We start from the raw sequence: 25,417 nt of genomic DNA, 5'->3' as shown, positions 1-25,417 counted from the left end.
GAGTCAAGACAGTGCAAGAGATTAATTGTAGTCTTTCGTTAATGCGGAGATTAATTTGATATTATCGTTACAATGAAATATGACCATGCAAATATTTTAATTTTAATTAGAAAAAAATTTAATTTTACCTCTCACGCGCGCGTCTTTTAATTTGTATATTTATGAGTTTTATATTTATTTCTTATATTTATTTTTAAGAATTTCTTGATCAACACAAATTTACAAATTAAATCAAATATAAAAAGAGGATTAATAAATTAATTCTTTCTTCATATTTTTGATATGGTATATCATAAATCCTTTAAGGGAAAATGGAATGAATGTGTGAGAAAGAATTTGAAAGTTTAGGCACGCATAGGACAAAACTTTCTGGCGGTGATAGATGCGTTTTTAACATATTAGAGAAAAAAAGACTACGAAGTAGATGCATAATTCAAAAACTATTAACTTGGCGCTTATGGTTTAGTTTAGCTACTAAAATAGTTATTCGCGCGTTCACATAATTTATTTAGTTAATTATTTAGTTTATGAAAAATTTTAGTTTATTTAATAGAGTTAAATAGATTTAAAAAATCTAATAATCAAGTATTCTCTTTAAAAAAAAATACAGTTGACAAAAGACAGATATCATTTAAAGAATGTCTCTTATTTAAGAAAAGTTTGACTTTATGCGAGGTCCGGGAATAGCCAGGCAAAATTATGTTTGCGCGGGAACGAAAATTGTTTCATCTAGGGACGCACTTACATTCTCCTTGGAATCCACTAAACGCTGACCGTTTCTCCACCAGGTGATGCCGGCCGGTGGTCTAGAGCCGGAAGTTGTGCAGACCAAGTCGTACCTCTTACCCGCCGACAGCGGCTGGTTCGCCCTAGCTATCTTCACTTCCAGCGGGCTGACTGAAAATTATTTAATTCACTAGTTGAATAATGTGCTCGACTTGTGTGTCTCCTCTATCCTTTTACAATTGTAGCACATGCTCACAAAGGATATTAAAATATTTGATATTCCATAATCCATAAAGCTGACAGATTTTGTGATAAATCATTGTTATATAATAAAATAGTCTTTTAATTTCGTATTTCGTTGGACTTTATTACAATCTTTTCAATAATCGCTTTTATTTAATTAAATGAACTTTTATTCACAATTTAATAATAGAATTAATAATAGAATGCTTATATTTTCTTCATTTGTTTCAAATTTCAAATGACAAATATTTCAAATAGCAATTGTGAAAAAAATTTTGATTACGTAGGTACAGCTATATTGTATTTTAAAATGAACAGGAATAATAAATTTGTCTAGACAAAAAATACCGGAGCATGCATAAGATATGCGCCGAATTTGAAAGTCTCCTCAGGTATTCCTACCTGCACATCCCTTTGCAGTCATATACTTGGTATGACGAATTTTAAGCGTGGGATCATAAACTCTCCCTCCCCTCATTAATCCTACCACCCGCGCTCTCTTTTCCGCTCTCTTACTACTTTATCACGCGCCATGTACCATGTATCTTGCCGCGCGATAGCTCAAGTACTATAACAAAGTGAATAACTTAATTTAGAGCGGAGACAATTAATCTTGCGTCCCATCTTGCGTGCTTTTTTCAGAATGATTCAAGTATTTCTCAAGGTGACTTAGCAATGAGCGTTTGCAGATTCTTTTCAAACTTCAAACAATCATAAACAAAATCACTATACAATTTCGTATACTAAAATACATATATGAAAATAAATCGAATAATCGATAACGAAATAGCTGATGAATATTTCTTTTTTTACCTGTAAGCTCAAAGTTTCTATAAAGATTTATCACATGAGACTTTCTTGAATTAAATAAATTTTTCTTTAAGTCCCTTTCTTCTCTCTCTCCCCCTCTCTCTCTTTTTCCACATTTCAACAAAGTATCTCCAATTTAGCACTTCTACTTTTCGACTTCCGGATGTATCGGTTTAAAAATTTTGCGGTAATCCCTACGTCTAGCCAGACAAATTAAAAAAGGTCCGCAATTAATTAACCCCACTCGTTGTTCTAACGTCCCCGCGATAGCGGCGCGAGTAAAATTAACCGCCCGACTGCCCTCGACTGCCGCTCGTTTCTTCGTTATAGCGGGTCGCTGGCCGCAAGACGCGTACCTTCCTGCACGCCAAATTGACATTGATAAATCCTCTTTGTTATAAAGCGATATATCATCGGCATGTACTTTGCCGCGCACAAGGAATTGAAGTTATTCGGAAAATTATCGCCAGTTTTATGTAAGATGTGTGTGTATATATATGTATATGTGTGTGTATGTGTGTGTGTGTGTGTGTGTGTGTGTGTGTATGTACGAACCACTCTATCGAAGCTATCGACACTTTGCTTTCGATACTGAATAGTTTTGGCATCGAAATTTCTGCTCAATATTAGAACCAGATTGATGCCTCTAATATTTAATCTCCTTTCCTCCTCTTTCTATGCTTTACTTTAAAAAGTTACCGTAGTTTTACTCTCTGTTGCATAGCTCGTAGAATGGAAATATTAGAACGAGGATGTATTTGAGAAATCTTTAGAAGTTTTAAAAGTTACGGCGATATTGGCCCCTGGGGAAGGAGATAATATTGAATGGAATGGGTTATTCTATCGCATTCGATATCGGATGAGTGCAAGTATCGGCAAAAGTTTAAGTTAAAGTTAAATATCCGTACTCCATGTACTCTATGTACTCGCGTGCGAAACGTCGTGCTTCGTCCTCTAAATTTTCCAGTCGGTGCGCGAAGAAACATTTTCGCCCTGAGTGCGTTGAACCCAGGGGAAAATTGCGGATCCATTGCGTTGCACTTGACTATACTCACGTAGGTTGCACGCGACGTGACTGAGAATTTATAGACGCGCGAGTAAGGCGATCGTCGATAACGGCGCAAAGTGACCATGAACGATGGTTTTGCGAACGTTGTAAGCGTCGTGCAAATTGGTAATGGTGAGTGTTGCTGCGTACAGACTGTCGATGGGAGAGGAGGAGATGTTAAAGCTTTGGTTATGGTATTTATAGGACCGTACCTGCATTAAGGAAGTTCGTTGATTTACAGCACGATATAGACGGCGATAAGCCGTCGCAAGTTGTATGGACCGAAAATATCTGTACGGAAACTATCTATCTTCGTCGTTCTTTTCAAGCAATTTACGCGCGTCCATTTATCGTGGTAATTATTCGTGGGAATGACGTATCCGGACGTGACGTCAAACTGAGCGGTCTTGAATAATATCAATCGGAATAACAGACATTTTAGCCGCTCCATAATGACAATTATTAATTAAAAAGAGTGGTGTTGCATTTTTGCTCATCGTTTCTCTCTCGCCGATCGATTCCGATCATCCGATATGATGAGCATAATAAAATTAATTAAAGCCGATTCTTATCTTTTTGCCTTCGGCGAAATCCTCGCCGATATTATTCTGCTATGCAGTTTTGCTTCCACTCAATAATTCAAGATCGATTACGAAATTATGGCGCGTGCATACGCTCCATATAACTCAATCGGTCGTAATTTCAGTTTTATCGTGAATTTATTGACGGATAAAGCGCGCATCCCCCCTGAAATAAAATGAGGATTTTGCTGGTATTTTGAAAAATCGTATCTTACTGGTTTTTGAGAACTACTATCTCTCGCGCGATACAGCCAATATTCATATTTATAGATATATGAAACAACAGGAATAACGAATTTTCAACAAATAGAATAATATTTTGAAGGCTTCATAAAACAGTCAAATTGAATGTAAAAAAAATATAAAAGACAATGTAAGTATCCATTTCTCTAAAAATTGAATTATGCAGGTTATCGAATTCTTATCATATAGATTCAGTATTACAGACAGAAACATAACCAATCTCGATAACTTGTATGGAACTCTGGAAGACGCACAAATATTCCACTTCAAACAGAAATCCCACAACAATATCTCTTTTCTTCAGAGAACTCTGGCTTATTCGATATATGGAGTTTCTAAACTTTTCCATTCAATCAAATGCTGATTTTTATCATAATTTAAAGATAAAAAGCGTAGTATAGTTCATATTTAGTTGTTGTTCTTTTAAGCTAATAAAATAAAAGTATTTATTAAAAAAATTTCAATGAAATAAGTATTTAATTTACGTATTTTTAATTCGTGTAAGCTTAACCCTTTTTTTATTTACAAATTATAATATTCTGGTTGGTGTAAAGTGTAAATAATTCCGTCGAAGGAATGCGAGCCTGTAATTTGGTCACCTTGACGACACTTTCATTCTAAGAGAAAGAAACTCGCTTAATTATGCCGCGACCGCCTAGACGGCCTGATTGCTGGAGTAATATTTCAGGCATTCTAACCCGTCGCCACCGGCAATAAGGCCGTCTTGGCCCCAACATTGCCACTACCGTCGCCACCGTCGCCACCGCCGCCGTTACCACCACCTTCCACCAATTTCCACCCCTTGAGTTACGGTTCGGGACTAATTTACATGACTTGCACCGAACTAATTCGAGCGGCGGTCGATAGCGCCGACTAAAGGGGTTAAAACGACGTTTACTTTATTACGTAATCACGGGGAAACCTAATATTGACAAAAGCGCGATGGGGTGGTTCGGCGGCGGTGTGGTTCAGAGACGCCTTACCGATCTCGCTCGCTCCGCTTCAAAGAGCGTGGCTACCGTCCTCGTTGTGATGCCGTGAGTCTTTGCCCCGTAGTTTGTTACTTACGATTTGCAATTCTACCGGTGTTTGAGTTTACGGATTGAGATTTATGGACTCACGCAATCGGGTTGGGCGAGACGAGACAAGGTGACTCTACCGAGTCGGCTCGGGCATACGTGCGTGGCTATGTATGCGTCAAGATACGAGAAGCATCGTCTCGTTTGCATCTTAATCAAGCGACAGTTTCATTAGCGATAAGTCTTCGGCATGCCGGTTTAATTAATGCGAATATAATGTCGCCGTGACGTTTAACTCTTTGAAGTGTGACAACCTTATGTCATAGCGCCATCGTCTTTCCAATCATCCTCATGGAATACATTCATAGGCCATCGAGATAAGCCACCTACACTTATAGACTATCATGCTATATACATACTGTACACCAACGGGCAAGTTTATGAGCTCTTGATCGGATTAATCTTTGCCAATCTCCCGTTATTAAGTAGCACCGATAAAATTAGGAAAACGATAGATTTATCTTCTTTAAACGAAATGATTAAACGACAGATGTAACAGATTTCTCAAAATAATATAATATAATATAAATGTGATTGTATTTTAAATTACGTATTAAATTTCAATAATTTGGTGTATTAAATTCTTCAATAATTCTTTCAATAATTTATATTATGATTAACTATTATATAAGAGAGTACTTTATTATTTTATTTCATCACAATATTTTTCAAAAAAGCATATTCATTAATATATAACAAATTTAAGGAAAAAAACTGGACTGACAGCTACGTTAAAAGTTAATAAATTTAATACATTTTGAAATTCATGAATTTGACATTGCGCAAGTACTTTTAACCTTTTGAAATAGAAAATTAATTTTCTTGATTGATAACATTAATATTTAATTTGTGAGTTATAGTAAAGATTTGTTCTGTAGGATATAATTTTATTTTAAAATCATAAATATTATTTTATATCAACTTAACTTTTTTATGATGACTGTATCACAAAAATTTTATGAAAATAAAAATTTCAATTCCATAGAGCAAATCTTTATTTTAATTATTAATTTTATTTTAAAAAATGGCTCAAGTCAAAGGGGAATATTAGGCGACTCTCTTTAAATCATTTAATCTAAATAATTAATATTAATTGTTATTACATACATAGTTATAATTATGTATTTATATCATAGAGATAATTGTTTCAAAGTCTTGTGATTCAAATTCAGCATACGCATAATGCAAAGATATTTATATATATATATATATATATATATATATATATATATATATATATATATGTGTGTATATATATATGTGTATATATATAAGATATATGAACTTCTGCTTTCACAAAGGACTGAAATGCAGTGTCTTAAGCAGATTAACCTGCATTGCGAAATTGTGTCTATTTTCCCCCTCTCTGTGTCTCACAATGTATTTTCGTTTATTCAATAATAATATTGATAATAATATTAACAAACAGATATATCGGCGGACAGGTGTGGATTCAGGGCAGCTTTATCCCCAGCGTACACGCATGCACGGGAGAGTTACAAATCATATCAACATGTTGGCGGATATTAGTGGATTTAGCTGTCACTTCAGCGCAAAATTCCAGATATTGCTTCGCTATGCAATCTGCTTATAACGGCAGGTAATCATCATGTAGGACACGCCACCGTCGCCGAATTACGTTTATGCCATTTGATATCATGCACTAAAGATGCGCTATTAAAGCAAATCCGGTTATCGATATAGTTGGATGTCTATCCAAATACTCGATAATTCTTGAATATTCAATAGCATTACATTCTATCAAATCTCACAAATAACTGCAAATAATATCACTAACAAGTTGTTGAAAATAATAACGTAATAATAATAAAAAAGTTTTAAATTTCTTGGTTATACAAAAATAAAAATTTACATATCTTATTATTTTTAAATCGATAATTAGATCATCGACGCAAAATATATTTAATGCATTATTTATTGGATAACACATCGAGTTTATCAAATTTCTATTTTTTCCTATTTTTCCTATCAATTTCCTATCTTTTTGCAAAACAGATTTATATAAAATTTTTCTATGAATTTTACATTAATTGAGAGAAAAAGATTATATTATAATTTATATAATATAATATATATGTATATATACATATATACAAAGTAGATGGAGAATAAAATTATAATTTTAACTATAATATTGTATATATGTTTATCGTGCATCTATTTCGGTTCTTCCATGCAGATGCTTTATCTTTGCTCGTAAAGTTTATCTTTAGCAGCCACAGAAATCGGTGCACACGCTGGTTATTGTTCCCAGGCTACGTCATTGCGGATACCGTAAATGCTGTATCGCGTATACAGCGCCAAGAAAATTTGCTTCACGCAAGCGGTGGTATCACACTGACGTTCCGTGGCATTTCGCATTCAACCCTTTCCCTCGTGCATTGTGTCTCACGGGTACACACTAGCTCTTGGAAGTCATATCCTATCTTACTTAAACCGGTTCACGCACTCTAGTAGCTGAATATTTGTATCGTATGTGTTCTACATGCCATTCACGTTGAAACAGTCTCTTGAGATCAGTCAACGTATTTAATTTTAATTGATACAGTTGTTCCCCCCTCTCTCCTTTTCCTCTCTCTTTTGCATACGAAAATTATAAGATATATAACAAACATAACATCCAACTTAACTTTTTAATATTAAAAACAATCTGTAATTATGCATATCGCATTTTGAAAAAAAAAGATAATTGAGAAAGAAACAAGTAAAGAAAAATTAATTTGTAATATAAGTAATTATAAAATAAATGTTTATAGTATTTGTGTACGTCAAGTATACATACATCAAGTATAAATAAATCGGAAAATTAAATTGTATTCTTTTATATTCAATTATATAAAAAATTTTATAAAAAATGATTCGCAACAAGAGATAAAAATTTGATAATACTAAATATTAACTGTAGTTTTTTAAGAAATTCAATGTAAATTTTATTTTTTTTTAAGTTGGTCTCGCGCACGTTTTTTTAATATTTCAAAAAATTCAAAACATTTTTAGTTGTGCCTATTTCGCGACAATAATTTCGCGATATAATTTCTTGTAACCTCGTTGTCTATTTTGCTACTTTAATTCTCTTCATACACGTACAGTAGTGCGACAAGCATTGCCCTCGGTTGCGCAAAGCTACCTTCTCGCAAACTCGTTGACAACTTTTTGCACAGAGCGCACGTCTCGTTCGTGGCATCAGCGACCGAGTTCCTAGTGACTTCTCAGCGAATACGCGAGTCGCACGCGGAAACGGCAAATAAGCCCTATTGTCTGCGGTTTTAACTCAATGAGCGACGTAATTTCCGCTGGTCGGCGCGTCATAAATATTCATTAAAAGTTAATTTTAACTCAGTTCGCTCTCACGACAAGCTACGCGTTCGATCACGCACGCGTTCGACACACGCTTCGTGTAATCTGTGAAGATAAACCTAATCGTTGATTATATTCCGATAGGTGATAGGTTGAAGGACGTGTAGATAAAACTCGATTAATGTTGGAAAATTGCTCGTCGGATCGATGCTTTTTACAAATAAGATCTATATAATTTAGGACTGTACGAATGCGAAACTTTGGAAACAGATCGTGTATAAAAATTGGACTTATTGCGTAACAATAGACTCGAAAGCTGACTGAAACTTGACTCGTGTGACTCTGACTTTGTTCGAATGGCATTTCTAATTACATTTCTAAGAAGAGAGACAAAACCTGAGTTAAACCTTAATTAAGTAATGTTTGTAGCCGCGGTCTTTATTCTTGCGCAAAACTCTTTTAAAACCCCAAGATAACATGATACAACATGATCTCAACTAGTAGTCTGTTAGCGCACAAAGTAAATCCTTGCGTAAGGGAAGTAATTTGGAGTTTACTCAATTTGGGGTTTCCGCAATCGAACTTTTCCCAGGTATAAAAACTGCCGTTTATCTTTCAAATCCGATTACATACACATAATCTCTCGATAATATACTTTTAATACGTGATTCATGAAAATATGCGAAAATGATATGAGCACGATCAGCGATTATATCAACTTAAAACTCTTTGAGCGTAACAAGTTAAAAAAAGATAGATAGATATACTCTATTTTCCATTTTCTTTCTCGAATTCTGATTATTAATTCTTGGTAGCATAAAAGGGAATTTTTTATATTCTATAATATCTTTCTTTCTAATGTTCTTAATATTTTTGGTTAAATTTTATTCTTCTAAATACATTTTAAAGAAATTTTAAGACTAAATTTTTATCGGAATCAGTTTTTTGTTATTTGCAAAAATCTTTGAAAGATATAATCAAGAGTTAAACTGATTATGAATGAAATATTATAAATTTAAAAAATATTAACAACATAGATCAACGGTGAAAATTGCCCCAAAGGTCATGGCAGGATATGACGTTGGTTTCTCATGGGAGTATAATTTTAGAGAAAATCACTGTGTTATGGACGCTGTCAATCTCGAGGCTGACAATGGGTCTCGCGGGTGTCGAACGTCGCACGAAAAAGCACTTACATTTAAGCACCGGTCGCGCGAGGGCATGAAGCTCCTTAAGACAAGGGGAAATTGGATGAAAGCCATCGTCGTAGGTGGTGGGGAAGATGGTCGAGGGGAGGAAAAAGCATGGAATGAAAACGATGTTCGCTGCAAAAGGGATATCTGACCCTCTTCCGTTCTACCCACTCGCGCTTTCTATTATGGTTCCTACGTAGAGATCAATTCTTAACCTTTATAAATATGTGCCGAGCAATTAAAATTAATTCGAATAAAAGAAAAAAGGAACTTGAATATTACATTAAATTTTATTAATAATTTTATTCTATCTAATATATAGTATAATTTTTTAAAATAATTTAATATATATGTACACATATATATATTTTTTTTCGAGTAAAACAGAAGTTACTTAAGTCATAACATAGGTTATATAAGTCACTTTAAATAATTTAAATTAGATACCTGCTTTTTGTTATATTTTATAATTATATTTTTAAATAAAATATTGATATAATATTATTATATTTTAATTAAAACCCGCGCAATTTTTAATAATCAAAAATATGTTAAGAAGTAGATTTTTTTCTTTCTGCCTGCTGCAGTAATATTATTTAAATTTTCTTAAAGTGCAAAAGCTTGTTCTTATACATTCTTACACATTCATAGTTTTCCTATCTCAGCGTTATCATATTGTTTATGAAATAAATACTCATTTATATTCATTATAAAAAACACAACCGTAATAAAATAAGGTACGTATCATTAATGACTATAAACGATTTCCTGAGAGAAAATGGAGACATGATAAAATGAAGATCTTAGAATAGGAATATCAAAGCATTGGTGGTTTTTAAAGAGAGAACTATTACAGTTAACCAATCACCTCGGCGAATGGGAGTATAAGACGAGATGAATGGTGATAAAGTCGCGTTTGCTGATTGGATCTCTTTCGATATTGACCGCTCTTTTATTGCTTCCGTTTCTTCGTACTTCAACGCTAGAGAAATATCGTATTCTCCCAAGAGAGGTACTGGCGAAAATTTAAGGCTTTCGGATGAGATATGAAGTTACCAATAAAATTTGAAACACAGTCCGACATGATACGCGTTTTCCTCACGCGAGTACTAAGAAAATAGTCCACAAATTTTACAAAGCACGCAATTTTTATCGAAAGGAACGAGAGATTTCAGACAACTGAGAAATTTTCTGAGAAAAATTTTAACTGAGAATTTTCAAGCTTCTTTTCAAGCTTCACAATTCATATGTACTGATGGATGTCGTGACAAATTAAGTTAAATTGGTTCGCATTTGCGAAGTATGGCCTATCTCGGCAATGTGCATTAAAATTTTCTCGTGGCGTTTGTCGCGAGATATCTGTCGCTTACACTCTGCTCTCCAGGGACATCCGCGAGATTCTACACAATCTAACTACGTCACTCTGTTCATTCTTCCTTCTCTCCTCGTCAAGATGTCCTTTTAGTAGTAGTTGCGACTGTATACATATATGTGCATACGCACTTGATTAATACGTAAACGTAAATGCATGTTATATATATAATATACATATATACATATATATACATTTACGTTTACATACAATATGTTTTAAAGTTCTCAGACTGATTTTTTCCCGGAAAAACAAATAGCAGCATTCGGCTAATGACTGAAGAAGATAGTATAAAGCTTTGTGTCTAACATGTTGCAAGTTTCATCAGTACCAGATTAGTAAATGATGAATAAAAACATGTTTTGTTTTGCGTGTTTTTATGCGATTTTAGTTTCGCGATGGAAAAACAAACGTTTATTGAATTTTATATCAAGCTTGGTAAAAGCATACGATATAATGAAAGCAGCGGACGGAGAAGATGCATCATTATATGAGATAACATTCGATTCATACAAGGGTTTCAAAGACGACCGACAATCGTTAGAAAACGAGAAAAGTAGTCGCTCCTGGATGAATAAAACACAGAGGGCTTCTGCCTCACTGAAGACTCCTGACCCTTCGTACACAAAAAGTGAACAATTAAATATCGGAAAAAACACTGTTTTTATCATTATTCACGAAAACATGAAGATCTGCATCCGCTTTATTCCAAGAGGGATAGTGAATTATTGTAATTTGTCGTTTGGTAATTTTTGACTAAACGACAAATCATAATAATTCACTATTCCTCGTATTCTGATCTGGTTTCGGTAGACTTTTTTATTTCCCAAGATATAATTATACCTAAAAGCAGAGTTTCTCGTACTAACGATCAAAAGAATGTACCGTCTCAGCTAAAGGCAATTCCGGAAGAGGGTATTATACGACTTCCAATTATTGTTTCGCCGTTTTGTTGCGTACGCTTTCTATTATGTGTATCGAGAGGGAAAGAAATTATGTAAAAGCCTGATATGAATAAAAGCAGACATCTGAATTCGTGGATTTTTTTTAAATTCTAAAAAATAAAATGTATGTATATATATATGTATAAATTTATTAATTTATTTGTAAGTGAAAAATCTTGTATATTTAAATACGACATACATGCGTTTATATATGTACATATGAATATGTGAGAGAGAGGATATTATGTACGTTTTATGTGCGTTGTGTACTGGCTGTCGTACTCGCGCACGCTAATGGTTATCGATTTCCAAGGGCGCCATATCGTTTCTCGACAGAATGCCTGGCGATGAACAAGGACGGCTTGCATCGCATAACGAGGCCGTTCATTAATCCGCAATTCCAACAGCTCGGGATTTGTCTCGCATATTATAACAAGCGGGCGTACCGTGTCGTGCGCGTGTATACAAGTGCATGTGAATGTGGGATTGTATTGCGAATGTACCGAGACCTTCCATTGCGAAAAAGACCTCGTTCGGCTAGATTCAGATACATATATATATATATATATATATATATATATATATATATATATATATATATATATACATGATCACGAATATCATCTCCGTGATAAAATGTTCAAAGGAAAAAAAAAAAAGAATTCAATTGTGGAAACATACAAGTTTTTTCCCGAAAGTGAATGTTTATCTTAAACGACAAAGTCGAAAAATTTTCTGCTTCTTCCTTTCATTTTAGGGTATCATACGAAATGAATCATTCAAGCGAAACATGTAAACAGTATTTCGTTTTGAAAGAGACTTGTAGGAACATTGGATAGTTTGACAGCAGCCACTTGGTATGACGAAGCCATTCATAGGAAGTGTTCAAGCATCTTGACTTTGTCGAGGGTAACTATGCCATCCCTAAATGCAAACAAGAAACTACGAAAACACTTTGCAAATTCTAAGGAGAAACAGTTTCGTGAGCCCAATTAACATTAATGTGTAGACTCACAAATACTCGCAATTTATCTTATGACTATCTTGTAACTCATAGAAAAACGTCATAGAAAGTGTAAATTTAAATTTATGTATGCTTTACAATAGAAGAGACCATTGTGTATAATATTGGAAAATGTAACGCAAAAAATACGCTATTTTAAAAATTTATAAAAATACATTTCATAATTGCATAAATTGATAAGATAAAATTTTGCAGTTTAAATTAAAATTATTATCCAGTAGGCTTAATAGAAGTTAGAACGTCATCTAATTTGATTTTTAAACGAGAGAATATTTTTAATTTTATATATTCAAATGTAAGCATCAATATATAATATATAAGCAAGCGATATACACACAAGAGAGATTACAGTAGTAAGAGACGAGATAAAGTAGCTCAGTGACAAAATGATCTCTCGTCAGCGCTTATATTATGTTAGCGCTTAAATTACGTTCGTGTCACAATGTGACGTATTTAAATCAAGGCCATTTCTAGCACTAAGAAAGTTGGCGTTACTCGCAACGTAGAGCACAAATTGAGTTTAAAAATGGCGCATGGTCGTGATAGCTTCAATTGCGATGTCTGCCCGTTCCTGATGCTTTTCAAGAAATTGCGGTAAAATACGCCGTGCTACACGCGCTGTATAGCACCGTAATGAGAACATCCGAGTGCTTTTCTTTCAACATTAATACGATGTACACGTATGTTTTCTCACAGTGAGCTTACTTTTGCATTGCAGGTGAGACGTCGCCTTTACCGAAATGAAACTTTTCTGATGTACTTCTCTATCCTCGAGGCAATGTATATATCTCACAAATAATCTTGGTTTTCTACTACTATACCGAGATGAATGAACAACAATGTCGAAATCGAAAATTTGATTGTTTGTGAAATTGTTATTGAAACGAGGCGCAGACTGTCGATATATCTTATGCAATAACTCTAAATAATTGATTTTAATTCTGGATTTTTCATTTTTACCAATTAATTGGCTATCGATCGATTACATAATAACTTTTTGACCCGATTATTGGATAATGACATTTAATAAAATTCTTATAAATTCGTGGAATAATTTCAAGAGAGATAACGTTATAAAACGCTGTTATTAATATATTGGTTGAAATATATTTTTGCTGAACTTCCGGATTCTAATAAAAGGCCAGCGAGAGGGTTTTCATTGTCTGGAGCTGCTAAAATATTTTTATCCTCATTCCAGTGTTTTGCTTTTGCCTTTCTGCTCATCATATACATAAAGTTCTATTCAGCTTATCTATTCTACAGAACAATTCAAGAATTGACCGCAACATTTTTAGATATACATATAACTTTAAAAATACAGTTTTCAGGTCAAGATTATTTTTACTTGATTTACAAACTTAACAAGTATCATCAAAATTGACGCAGAGACAGCTTTTATAAACATTTATTTAAGCACTTTAAATTCTTATAAGATTATTATTATTAAATTTTAAAAGTTAATTTTGCGAAATATAATTAATCTTATTATATAAAAAACCCTAATTTTAATTATTTTTATACAGCAGAGACAATTTGAATAATATAATAAATATGTCAACTTGTAAATTCAAAGAAGTAATTAAAATGCAATAGTCTTGAGAATTAATATTGACTGCTGCCATTTATCAGCCGTTATTATAAATCAATATTATTTTCTTCGAAAATTTACTAACAATGCTTCTTCTTTAATCATTCTGTAGAGGTTTTTCGCGGAAGATGGCAACCGATCCGCCGCGCCGCCTGACGCTGCGCTCTTTCGCTTTTACATTTCTGTCTTCTCTTTCTCTCTCTCTCTCTCTCTCTCGCTCTTTTTCTTCTCTTCTTGCTCAAACTACTCTCTCCGCAGCATTTTCGTCGCTGAAAATTCAGACCAGCCGCGAGCGAACGCGGAGCGTCTTCTATTCAGCAACCATGCGCCTATTCAGCTCGAGTGGAAGAAGGAAGGTTGCCGCATTTCACCGTAGATTATCACAGCTCGTTCCACGGGAAACGCAAACACACACCCACGATGGTTTGGATATTGTTTACTTACGGGGCTGTGTATGGAGGTGTCGTTGATATTGCGCGTCATTCTACGTGGATTAAGCCACAATGAAGAAATAAAAGAAAGAGAGAATAGTAATATTTCTTATAATTATATATATATGTATAAAAAATAAATGCATTCAATGAATATTTTAGAAATTAGGAGTATATTCACATATATACATATATGTATATACATATGTGTATGTATATATATATATATATATATATATATATATATATATATATATAAGAGATATATTTTCATATATCTTCTTTGTAATAATTTTTTATAAAGTAATTGCGTATCAATACATCAGTGTTTTAACTTGCATTAATCTTACCTTACAAAGGGAATCACACGTAAACAACTTTTAATATTCAAATGTATCACAATATTTAGATTTTGGAGTATTTTTTTGTAATATCGCTATTATTTACTTTAATAAAGAAATTTATTTTATGAAAACAATTTGTTAAGAATACATAGAAAGGCAATATTATTCTAGTGTTGAATAGACATCAACATTATTTATACAAAAAAAACTGCGAAATTTTTTGCCTTAATTATAGATCCATTTTTCTTTTATATTTAATGTATACTCATATATTTTTCATAAAAATATCAGTTTCGCTTAATAAAAATTATTGATTTTCTCAAATTTATTATATGCTTAATGAATTATTTATACATACGCGGTTATTTAGGTAACTAATAAAACGTCAAATTTTTCACAGGAATTATTATTTTCCGTTATAATACAACTCTCTGAAAATGTTTTCACCATAACAAACTCTGGATAATAGCGTGCCTCGAATAATCCGCTAATTAAGTTGATTAACAGAAGAGCAAATAATGTCATGTTTGCGCGATGCATAGTGTATGCACATTGTTTTTCAATGTAATTAGGCTGTAGGCACGTGGCCTTTAAAATTTGTTCGTTAAATGAAGCGTTTCATATCGCTTGTGAGAGAATTTCGAGAGAAATACAACTGCGTTTCTTAATGCGGACGATACCATTGCACGTTCTAGATACGATTATGTACGTGTTTCATTAAATAATAGAAATGCTTCACGATGGATACGATTTCATCGATCATCTAATTATGGCGAAATTGCGGAACGGAGAAGATTGTCAATGAGACGAAATCCTCTCAGATGTCTGCTTCAATAATACAGTAGGTGACTAATAACTCTTGCTGTCTAAGCATATGCATTTATCATACTTGACATGTTCTTCTCCTTATACGTTGTTCCATAAGTCATACATTTTTTTACGAGTCAGAAGAAATGAACAGCTAAAGAAACCGACACTTATTTCAATGTGGAAAATCCAAGAGTTATATATGATTTTGGTATTAATTAAATTTTAAAAAAGCATATAGAGAGAGAGGTAAAGTAACATTTTTTAATTATTTTGCACATAGTGTTAACTTAAGGCGTTTAAAAGCTTATGATATATAATGTTATACTTTAAAAAATAAGATAATATAAAAATAATTTTACTATCTCATATAATTCTTTCTAAAAATATATAAGTAAAAGTTTTCAATTTAAAAAAAAAAATCTATTACTAAGATCAAGCACATAAACTTTGAAACATCCTGCATAGTCGATTATAGGTCTCATCGAAGCGCGAAGTAATTGTCCCGTCATCGTTCCGGAACCTGATCGGCAACAGAGCGGAAGAGGCCTTAAATCTTGCAAGATTACCATATTCGTCGATGCTATATATGCGGTTACACGACGTAATCATTAATTCGTTTTTAAAGGTGCATTTGACTCTCTTTTAGAATTCTCTACTTGAATATACTTGAATAAATACAATAACAGAGGATGTGGACGGAGATGTGACAGATTGATTAAGATTTTTAATTAAAAACTTGCTCTTATTCACTTACATTTAATTTGGTTTGTTGTTCTATTCATCGGTTCCTGATGAATAGAACAACATATCGGTATTAATCTCTCTCCTGACTTTTTAGTACTCAACGTTAATCCGTTTCATTTTCTGATTTCATTGACGTTTCTAGATATTGAAAACACTGCATATTTTTATAATCTCTTTGCTATAATAATAAATAAATTATTGTTAATAAAGTAATGATAATTTTGAAATGTAGATATTGATTATGGTACAAATATACATTTAATATTCATTTTTATAAGATTTTTAATTAAAATCTTGTTTATTCAATTACTCCAAATTCTCGGATATCATTCTTTTACGTTTTAATTTGTTTCACTCTTGTTTGATTCATAAATGATAAAAAAGAGATTGTATGTCCTGTAATCTTGTATGATAAAAAAGAAATAACAAATTTAGATATTGCAATATATTGCCATTCAATACTGAAGAATATATCAGAATTATTTTTATAATTTTTTTACACATTAACAAGAATAATATTACGAAATATTTTATAATTTGAATATTACGACGTATAACAAAAAAATTCATATATATTGATTTAATTAACAATTATTTTTGTGATTTATGTTATAGTTGAAAATTTTCTTCTCAGCAAAAAATATATTAGATAAATATAATCTAGATCAATTCAAAAAAGTTCGAGATAATGAACTTGCACTGGTTGGCTGATTTGATCATTTTGGGGAATCGCGCAATGACGTCAGTTTGAGATATCGAAGAGGAACGACGGGGGAAAGGAGAGCGAGAATATCCCACGGGATTCTAGCGGATTGAATTGCAAAGCGAATGAAAACCAAACTCCGCAGATAAGGAGCCGTCGATGAGAACCAACGACATGCGTTTTCCACTGCGTTTCTCCACACACGTGTGCGAAATTGCGGGACGGTGGGCGAGAGGGCAATGGCATCTTTCGCAGAGAAGGAAGCAAGATCTACTGAGATTTTCTGGGAGAAGGAAGGGCAATCGCGCGCGAGATGCTTCTCGTTTTCGAGAACGCGAAGAAGGCGTACTTCTCACAGAGAGACGAGTAATTGATCGGCAGATTCAATTTCGCGCGGATAATGAAATGCCGCTAAAGGAAGAGTATGCCGGGATAACGATCGTTTTGATTCCCTTCAACGCCGTGGTTGCAAATTGTCAGAGTGCAAAGCAATGCACGCCAAGTCTTGAAAGCGGAAATGCGAAAGACACTTTACTATGGAAACTTATTGAGTGTATTAGAAAGGTAAATTGTTGACTTATCAAATTGTGAGTTAGTTGAGTTGAATTTATTGGGTCTAGTATACCAAATGCATTTATCATTCTTTTAGCTAAATAAATCATTTAGCTGTGTGATAATGTTTCTTCCGCCGAATTAAATTCTAAATATAAATTTTAAATATCTATAAATTCTAAATTCTATAAGAATAATTCTAAAATATATAAATATATAATTAATATATTTATATATAAAATTTAAATATATTGTAAATATAAAACATAAAAAATATCCCTTTAATTCAATTTTTAAAAAATTAAAGTCTCGTATGAAGTAGTAATTTTTAAATTAAAAAAATAGAAAGCTTTTTAACTTTAAAGATAATAACTTTAGATAATACAATTTTTTCGGTTAATACAAGATTGCACTGTGTCAAGAATTGTAACTCAAAATTATTTAGATACCATAATAAATTTTTAACAATAAAAATAATCAAATAATAAAAATTTATTTTCTTTTGAAGAAAGATTATTTTTATAAAAAATTGGTCTTGAATAAATTAAAGCATTCGCAAGATTAAAATTAAACTTGTACTAAAATGACATCTCATATGTCAAAGATTTAATCTTTTAGAAGTTTTACTTTTCAGCGTATATGTGTATATGAATAACACAGGAATTCTTTATTTTTGCTAAATTTGTGAACTAATAATCAATCATTCTTTTGATTACAATATTCAGTTCCATTATCTACATTTCATCTAATCGCTCATTAGTCCCTTTATTGTCTCGCGAGGACATTTACCGGGCTCTTCTGATGTGTCTGAGTGGCTAAAGGTAATAGCCCGTACGAGAGAGAGAGAGAGAGAGAGAGAGAAGAAAGAGAGGAAGATAGACAGCTCGGTATTCACGAGATGCGTCTAATAGGTATTGTCAAGTCAGCGTTCTAGCGAGTCGACAAATGACTTCTGTATTCTGTCAGCGAAATGTGAATAACGTGGTGCTCGCCGTTACATATGGCGCGCGCGAACACTTGCCAAGATCAGCCGAAAAAGATGGTCCGCGCACTCTAACGTTCCGCGTCGCTCTCGGCATATTGAAAGGGACTGCGCGCTCTTTTACGTGAAAGGGAGATATATTACACGGGAAATCCGTGTTACTGAGCGCCGCATATCGAGCGCAAAAGTTGCCATCGTCAAAGGACCGTTGCGAGCAACCACGTGGTATCCAGTCTGAAGAGAACTTTTTTTTTCTCTCTTTCTCGCTTCCAGAGAAGCCATTATTCCTAATATTCGGCCATTTTGGATACCATTACGATGTGTGACATGTGTTAATTTATATAAAATATTAACATTTTCGAGGAAAAATATAAATTGATCGCAAAAATTTTCTAATAATAAAAAAAAGATATCAATAAAGAAATCAATATAATCATATAATATATATATAATTAACATTAAAATCTTTTATGAATATTCTGCTTTATGTCAGCTTTTTATCAAATTATTCTTTTATATATCTGAAAAGCAAAAGAGTATAAATACAAAATTATTTTAAATAAATATTTCTTAGATGTGCATCCCCTTCTGTCTTCCAAGGATCGATTCCGAGTACGCTCATTATTTATATAACATACTTCTTATATTTTTAAATGATTAAATATACCTTTTACATTTTTCGCGATAAAGGTTACGTTTTCTGTAAAATAGATTGTTTAAAAGAAAAAAAAAGAGGAATTCAAATCAGTTTGAAATCGCGACAAACGTTTCCCATTCCGTACTACTCTCACTCTCAAATCGTTCTGGAAGGCAGGCGTCGCGTAACAATACCTGATAAAAATCGATTTAACTGAGAACAACGGCATTGCTCCAATCCAATTCGCGAATGCTAATGGGATCTAATCCTCTTGTCTTTCTCGTCCAATGTGAAACCGTTCGATAATTTCACGTTATCTCGAATAATTTGCTATTACGTAGCGTCGCGTGTTTAACCGATTTCATTTCGAATGTCTTTCACACCGCGATGTCGGCTACCCCGTTTTGCTGAAAGTAGTCACGAATCGTCAATCTAAATAAAAATGTTTTAACAATTTTTTATCATATAAATTGGCGCAAAACATTTTTTCACATACAAATATTTTGTCGCTTTTATCTCTTGTTTTTTTTTCACACATTGAGCAAATATGTATATCAGTTATCCGCTCTATTTTTTCATTAAATAAGTTCCTTTTCCATTAATAATTTATAGAGTCTAACTTATACTGTGCTATTAACAAGAAAATTGTCTTATGTAATATGTTTATTATGTTAATTATTTATGCAACAAATGTCATAACGTGTCTCGAAAATATTGCGTAAGTATTATTACTTTATCGGCTAAAAATTTTTAAAATTTGTATAAAATTTTCACAAAGAATTTTAGAATCTTATTATATTATTTATTATTATTTAGTGTATAGCAAACGTATACGAAATTTTCTTCTCTCGAAAATTGGCGAGAGAATCAATCAGCCAGCAATACTATCGCGTATGTGTACATTTAATTACGTCTGAGCGTAAATAAAAGTTTCTCTTATTACATTCGAATTAGAGCCAGTTCGAGTCGGAGCCAATAGAACATGTTTCCATTATGCTTCGTCCATTGCTTTTAAATCGCGACCGAACTTTCCTCTGTGTATGTTTTAATGAAGATTCTCTTGGGTGTTTTTAATGGTTTACTGTAAATATAAGAATTTCACGAATGTTTGACTTGCCTATTTCATTATTGATTTTATTATGATTAAAGCATTTAATACGAACTCTATTTTCTCTATTTTCATAAACAATTTATTCATCTTCAATATTTTCGATTGCCGTACTTGGTGGTCTTTAAAAACATTCTCTGCATTGTAATTCTACATGCAATGCAATCATCAGCTTATATTCTTTGTGTTTTTTTATGCATATAATTATCGAGATATTTTAGTACATAAAAGATATAGAATAAGAGATGTTTTCATTTATAATATTTTTATTTTCTCAGAATTGATTTTAGATCGTACTAAACTAAATTACTGTAGCATCAATCAATTCAATTATGGAGAAAAATTGATCTATAGAGAATCAGTTTTAAAGGAATAACAATTATCATTTCGAAATTGAAACTTGGAACAGTCAAAAAACATGTACTCGTAATACATTTATATTATATTAAATTAATATTAAAAATGCAGTTTTTTATACAATTTGTGTAATATATTATTATTAGACGTTACTAAAAAATTTCAATTTCCAACTGTATGTTTATTTTCAAAATGTACGATTCGAAGGGAATAAGCGTTTATAAGAATTTTAGAGAATTTCAAAGTTATCTTATTCCCGTTATACGATGATTCTGTCATTCAGTAACCTGGGGAAGGACCGTTTCGGCGCCTCTCGTCGCCCTGTAAAACGCGATCGAACGAGAAGAGATTTCGTGATAATCTACCTTCTTCTCCGAGGCGGTGGCTCGCGAAGAGTTGGCGAAAGTAGAGCCGTACGTGACGTTCGCTTTTATCTCTGCCCCCGTAGAAAAAGGAAATAACGCAGTTGGAATTTGCCGCTAGCATCGCTGCCGCTGCTATCGGGAATATTTTAAATCACGTCCGGGATAATCGAATTCCACGCCGCGAGAAGACGCACTACATTCGCCCGGACGTTATTCACACTTTAACGGCGGATTCGCACCCTTGTCCCCGGCATTCTCTCTCTCTCTCTCTCTCTCTCTCTCTCTCTCTCTCTCTCTCTCTCTCTCTCTCTCTCTCTCTCTCTTTCTCTCCCTTCCTCTTTCCTTTCTCTTTTTTTTCAGCACGCCATTTACGCATCGCTGCCACGGACGATGCGGGCTTCCGATCTCGTAAAGAATGCAAAGGTTCCTCTAGAGAAGAGAGCCCGGAGTGCGTCCTCTGGACCGTAACGCCCGTAAATTGTGCCGTCCATCTTGATTCCATGCTGCGGCAAGAAACACGCGATCATCTCATCTCCATCGCCAATACGTCGCGTTCTGTATCCGCTACGTGCCGACATTCTAACCGTAGAACTTATAAAGTCGACAGCGTGGTTTGAAAGAATGTCGATATTTGTTGGCTCTCGTCTCGAAATATCTTTTTCGTTAAAATAAGTGTAGTTTTGACAGCTAAATTATTAATTGCATTCTTTTTATTTATTTGTTTTTTTTTTTTTTTTTTTACGTTATCGGACAAAAATATTCTCATAGATAAAGAGCGCATGAATTGCGAAAAGATAAATCTTTTAGATTTTCCTCCTCCTACACTTGTGCAAACAGCGGGAAATACTGATTGTTCTAGACCTTCGTGTATTGGGGTTGTCCTGTATTAGCGTGGATATTTGACATTGGTATGGATGTCAAACATCTATATCAATACACCAATGGTATTGATCTGGATGTTTGACATTGCTCTGTATGTCTTAGATATCCATGTTGTAAACGTTATTACGGCGTATCCCTTGGTCCAAAGAAGCACATCGTCATTTATTTCCTCGACCGTACCCTATTGACTTTCATCCACCAAGTATACATAGCGTTCTAAGTTGATATATCTGACACTATGCCTTTCGACCAAAATTGGATATTGTTCTGTATAAATAATAGAAGAGACACATAATAATAAAAAGATAAATCTCATTAATATTTGGCGCTTTATAAGCGCTCGCATTTCAATGTCGCGTGATTGAAATATTGATAAGCAACTTACAAAGGATTGTATCATGTGAATAAATAATAAGAAATTAAATTCTACGATCTCTCTCAAAAGTAAGAAAATATAGACATTCGACGTACAATGCAAGGCGCACGAGCATTGTGTTAGCGAATAAGTTCTTCAATCGAGTATAATCTTCTAAAGAACAGACAAGAGCGCAAGAGAGTGAGAAATCACTATTTTATGATTCGAATACGTATCAAAGCTCGGACGGATCCATATCCTCTCAATGTGGGCCGACGAACTCTGGCCAAGAGCGATCGAATATCTCATCTCTCTACATCGACGAGTTCTCGTGTCTCCCCCCCCTTTCTTCCTTCCTTCCTTTCGGAAGTTCACTCGTCGTCGGCTCGCATAAATGGATCTAGAAAAATGGCCATCGGATTTTCTATTATTCCGATAAACATCTCACCGATAATTCGAACGGTTTGTCAATAGCACGATGGATATAATACAGTCGAGATGTTCGACGAATCCTCTTTCGTAAGTGAAAGGCAAATGCAATATCACACAGAGCGTCCCAGATTACATGTCCCTCAAGCACACGCTCAGCTTCTATCCTATTACCGGATCGAGAGAATTCAGCTATCTAAGTTCACATATCTTTGTTAGACGTAAGACGATTAGCGCTAATAGAAGGCGTTTGGAAATTGTGCCATGAACGCTCATTACGTAAAATCTTCATATCCTGACAAGAAACTCAGAGATGATACATTCATGAATATTCCAAAGAGAATTTTCATTTTAATCATTTAACGGTACTTCATTATTTAACGGTACTTCGTATTGCTTAGGTAATTGCGCATTGTAATTATATTTCGTGCAAATTAAAAACGTTATATAAAAACGATATATAAAACGTGTCCCGCAGCGCGTATTCATCGACGACCGCGGACGAGCGAGTCGAGAGGGCGAATTTTTATGGGCAGAGCGGATATATGGATACTTACAATTCATGTCCACGCGGACCGACGACGACAGCGGGATCGACCTATTGTTATTCGTGGCGTTGCAAGTCAGCACCGTGTGGACGTCGTCCCGGCTCAAATTTTGTATAACGATCTCGCTGCGTGTCACACCGTTGCGCAGTACCGTAATCCGGTTGGTGACGAATTTGTCGTTGCGATACCAGGACACCGTCGGGGCCGGCTTACCTACGGAAATACATCAATTTCGTTTCAGCTCGCTGCGTGTCAGCTAGGCGGAAAAATTATCGCGCCCGGTATCGACGAAACGCGACGCTTCGCGAAGGTCTTTTCAGAGCGGATGCGCGTGTATAGAGATGCTCGAGTTTTAACAGAATTTATCGATATCTCTATTCGCTCGATAAACTCGCAACTATTGCGAGATACCGCTGTAGATTTACTGGTACGAGTATCGAGGTCACTCGCGATCCTTGTTCAAAAGCACGAAATAATATGTAATTATGGCATATAATTGTCATAATAAGTTAACATTTGAAATAATTAGTTCTTCATAATTCAAATCATTATTTACCCTTATCTATTTACGTTATTGTGTACTGTATATCCAAATTACTTACTGTAATATAATTAATGAGACAATACATTTGTCAGACAATAATTATATGATATATTAACAAAGATTAATGCAAATATTTAATATTATCTAGTTATTCCAGTGTTCATTTATTGATTAACGTATTTATATATAAAATTATTTTGCACTTTAAAATATTAGTTACTCTTTTGTTTGAGAGAATATAAGTGTAATTTATAATACGTTCCAGAAAAATAATTTATTTATATTTTAAATTGTTTACATATTTTTTTTAGAAATCAGCAAAACAAAACTTGTAAAGTGCGTAAAAATTTTTTGCACCAACTCTGTACAATATTTTCGTAATACTCATTGCCACGTACATCGTCCAACATTATATGCAATATAAACACACCGATTATTTATTCATAAATAACGATGTTTTGCACGGTACACAAATATTTACTTCATATGATATAATTTACAATGTAATTAATGGCTATCATTTATATAAGAAATTAATAGATGTTAATGCAAGTAATTAATATGTATTATAAGCATAATGTATGTGTATATAGATATTTCAAATCTCGCGAATCAATTAACATGTATACATAATTGACGTCGCAGTATGATCCAAGATAAGGTCAAAGATAATAATAATAATTATTAAAAAATAGTTATATAGCGAGTGGAATTAAAACCGTTGATTTAAAAAAAAAAAAAAAAAAAAAAAAAAAAACAGAATATATTATATATCTACACTGCTTGATAAACAAAGACTCTGTCGGAATCATTCTCTGTTCGTGTCGACAGTACACTATCAATATCGACTACAGGACAGACACAAAATTCGCATTACGGCATACAAAGAGTCATGCATTTTCGAGATTGAAAAAAAGTGTTGCCACTGTACGCTATGCACACTCCGTTTTTACGATACTCACCGCCATGGACGTCGCAGAAGAGTCGTAGATTGTCACCCTCCAAATACGGCCCGACCGTCGAGACCCTTTCGTTCCCGTTCTCGTCGACGATCGTGATCACGTGTGGGGGCACTGGAAATCAACAGAAACGTCGATATAGTTATCGTCGAAGAATATTCATGAGCGTGCGAGAGGCTTTTCTGGTCGCGCGACTGACGCGTGGCGCGGCCGCGGGTGTCCCGGGCTCGCGACGCGATGGAGCTGCACGAGACGGGCACGTCATACGAAAAGTCCGATAACACGAAATTGGTATTGGAAGATCGTGCCTGAGATATCGTGACGGCATTAAATTGAAATCTGAAATCGATATCGAGTCGCTCCGAGGTACGTCGCGATGTATTTCTGACGAGCGTATGTATCGGGTGATGCGCCCATGGTGCCACTTTTGCCCCCGGAATCGGTCCGGAAGCCGGGAAGGAATTGTTGCGTTATCAAATATTGGACGGACAGACGAAC

At 33.9% G+C, this 25,417-nt stretch overlaps 1 protein-coding gene across 3 annotated transcripts in view; it reads right to left on the bottom strand.

Annotated features, from left to right (window-relative positions):
• Positions 1 to 25,417, bottom strand: part of LOC140669810 (neural cell adhesion molecule 2) — a 205,718-nt gene that overhangs the window by 17,200 nt on the left and 163,101 nt on the right. For all 3 annotated transcript variants that reach the window (XR_012047411.1, XM_072899958.1, XM_072899959.1), the window contains 3 exons: positions 24,923 to 25,033; positions 23,426 to 23,629; positions 746 to 897 (listed from right to left, as the gene is read on the bottom strand). Coding sequence is in view for 2 of the 3 variants with exons in the window: in XM_072899958.1 (XP_072756059.1) it covers positions 746 to 897; positions 23,426 to 23,629; positions 24,923 to 25,033 (467 nt within the window). In the remaining variant the exon portion in view is untranslated. The remainder of the gene's footprint in view (positions 1 to 745; positions 898 to 23,425; positions 23,630 to 24,922; positions 25,034 to 25,417) is intronic.

This window comes from Anoplolepis gracilipes, chromosome 9 (genome assembly GCF_047496725.1).
Source record: "Anoplolepis gracilipes chromosome 9, ASM4749672v1, whole genome shotgun sequence".
NCBI classification, from domain to species: domain Eukaryota; kingdom Metazoa; phylum Arthropoda; class Insecta; order Hymenoptera; family Formicidae; genus Anoplolepis; species Anoplolepis gracilipes.
This window is presented reverse-complemented; position numbering and strand designations above follow the sequence as displayed.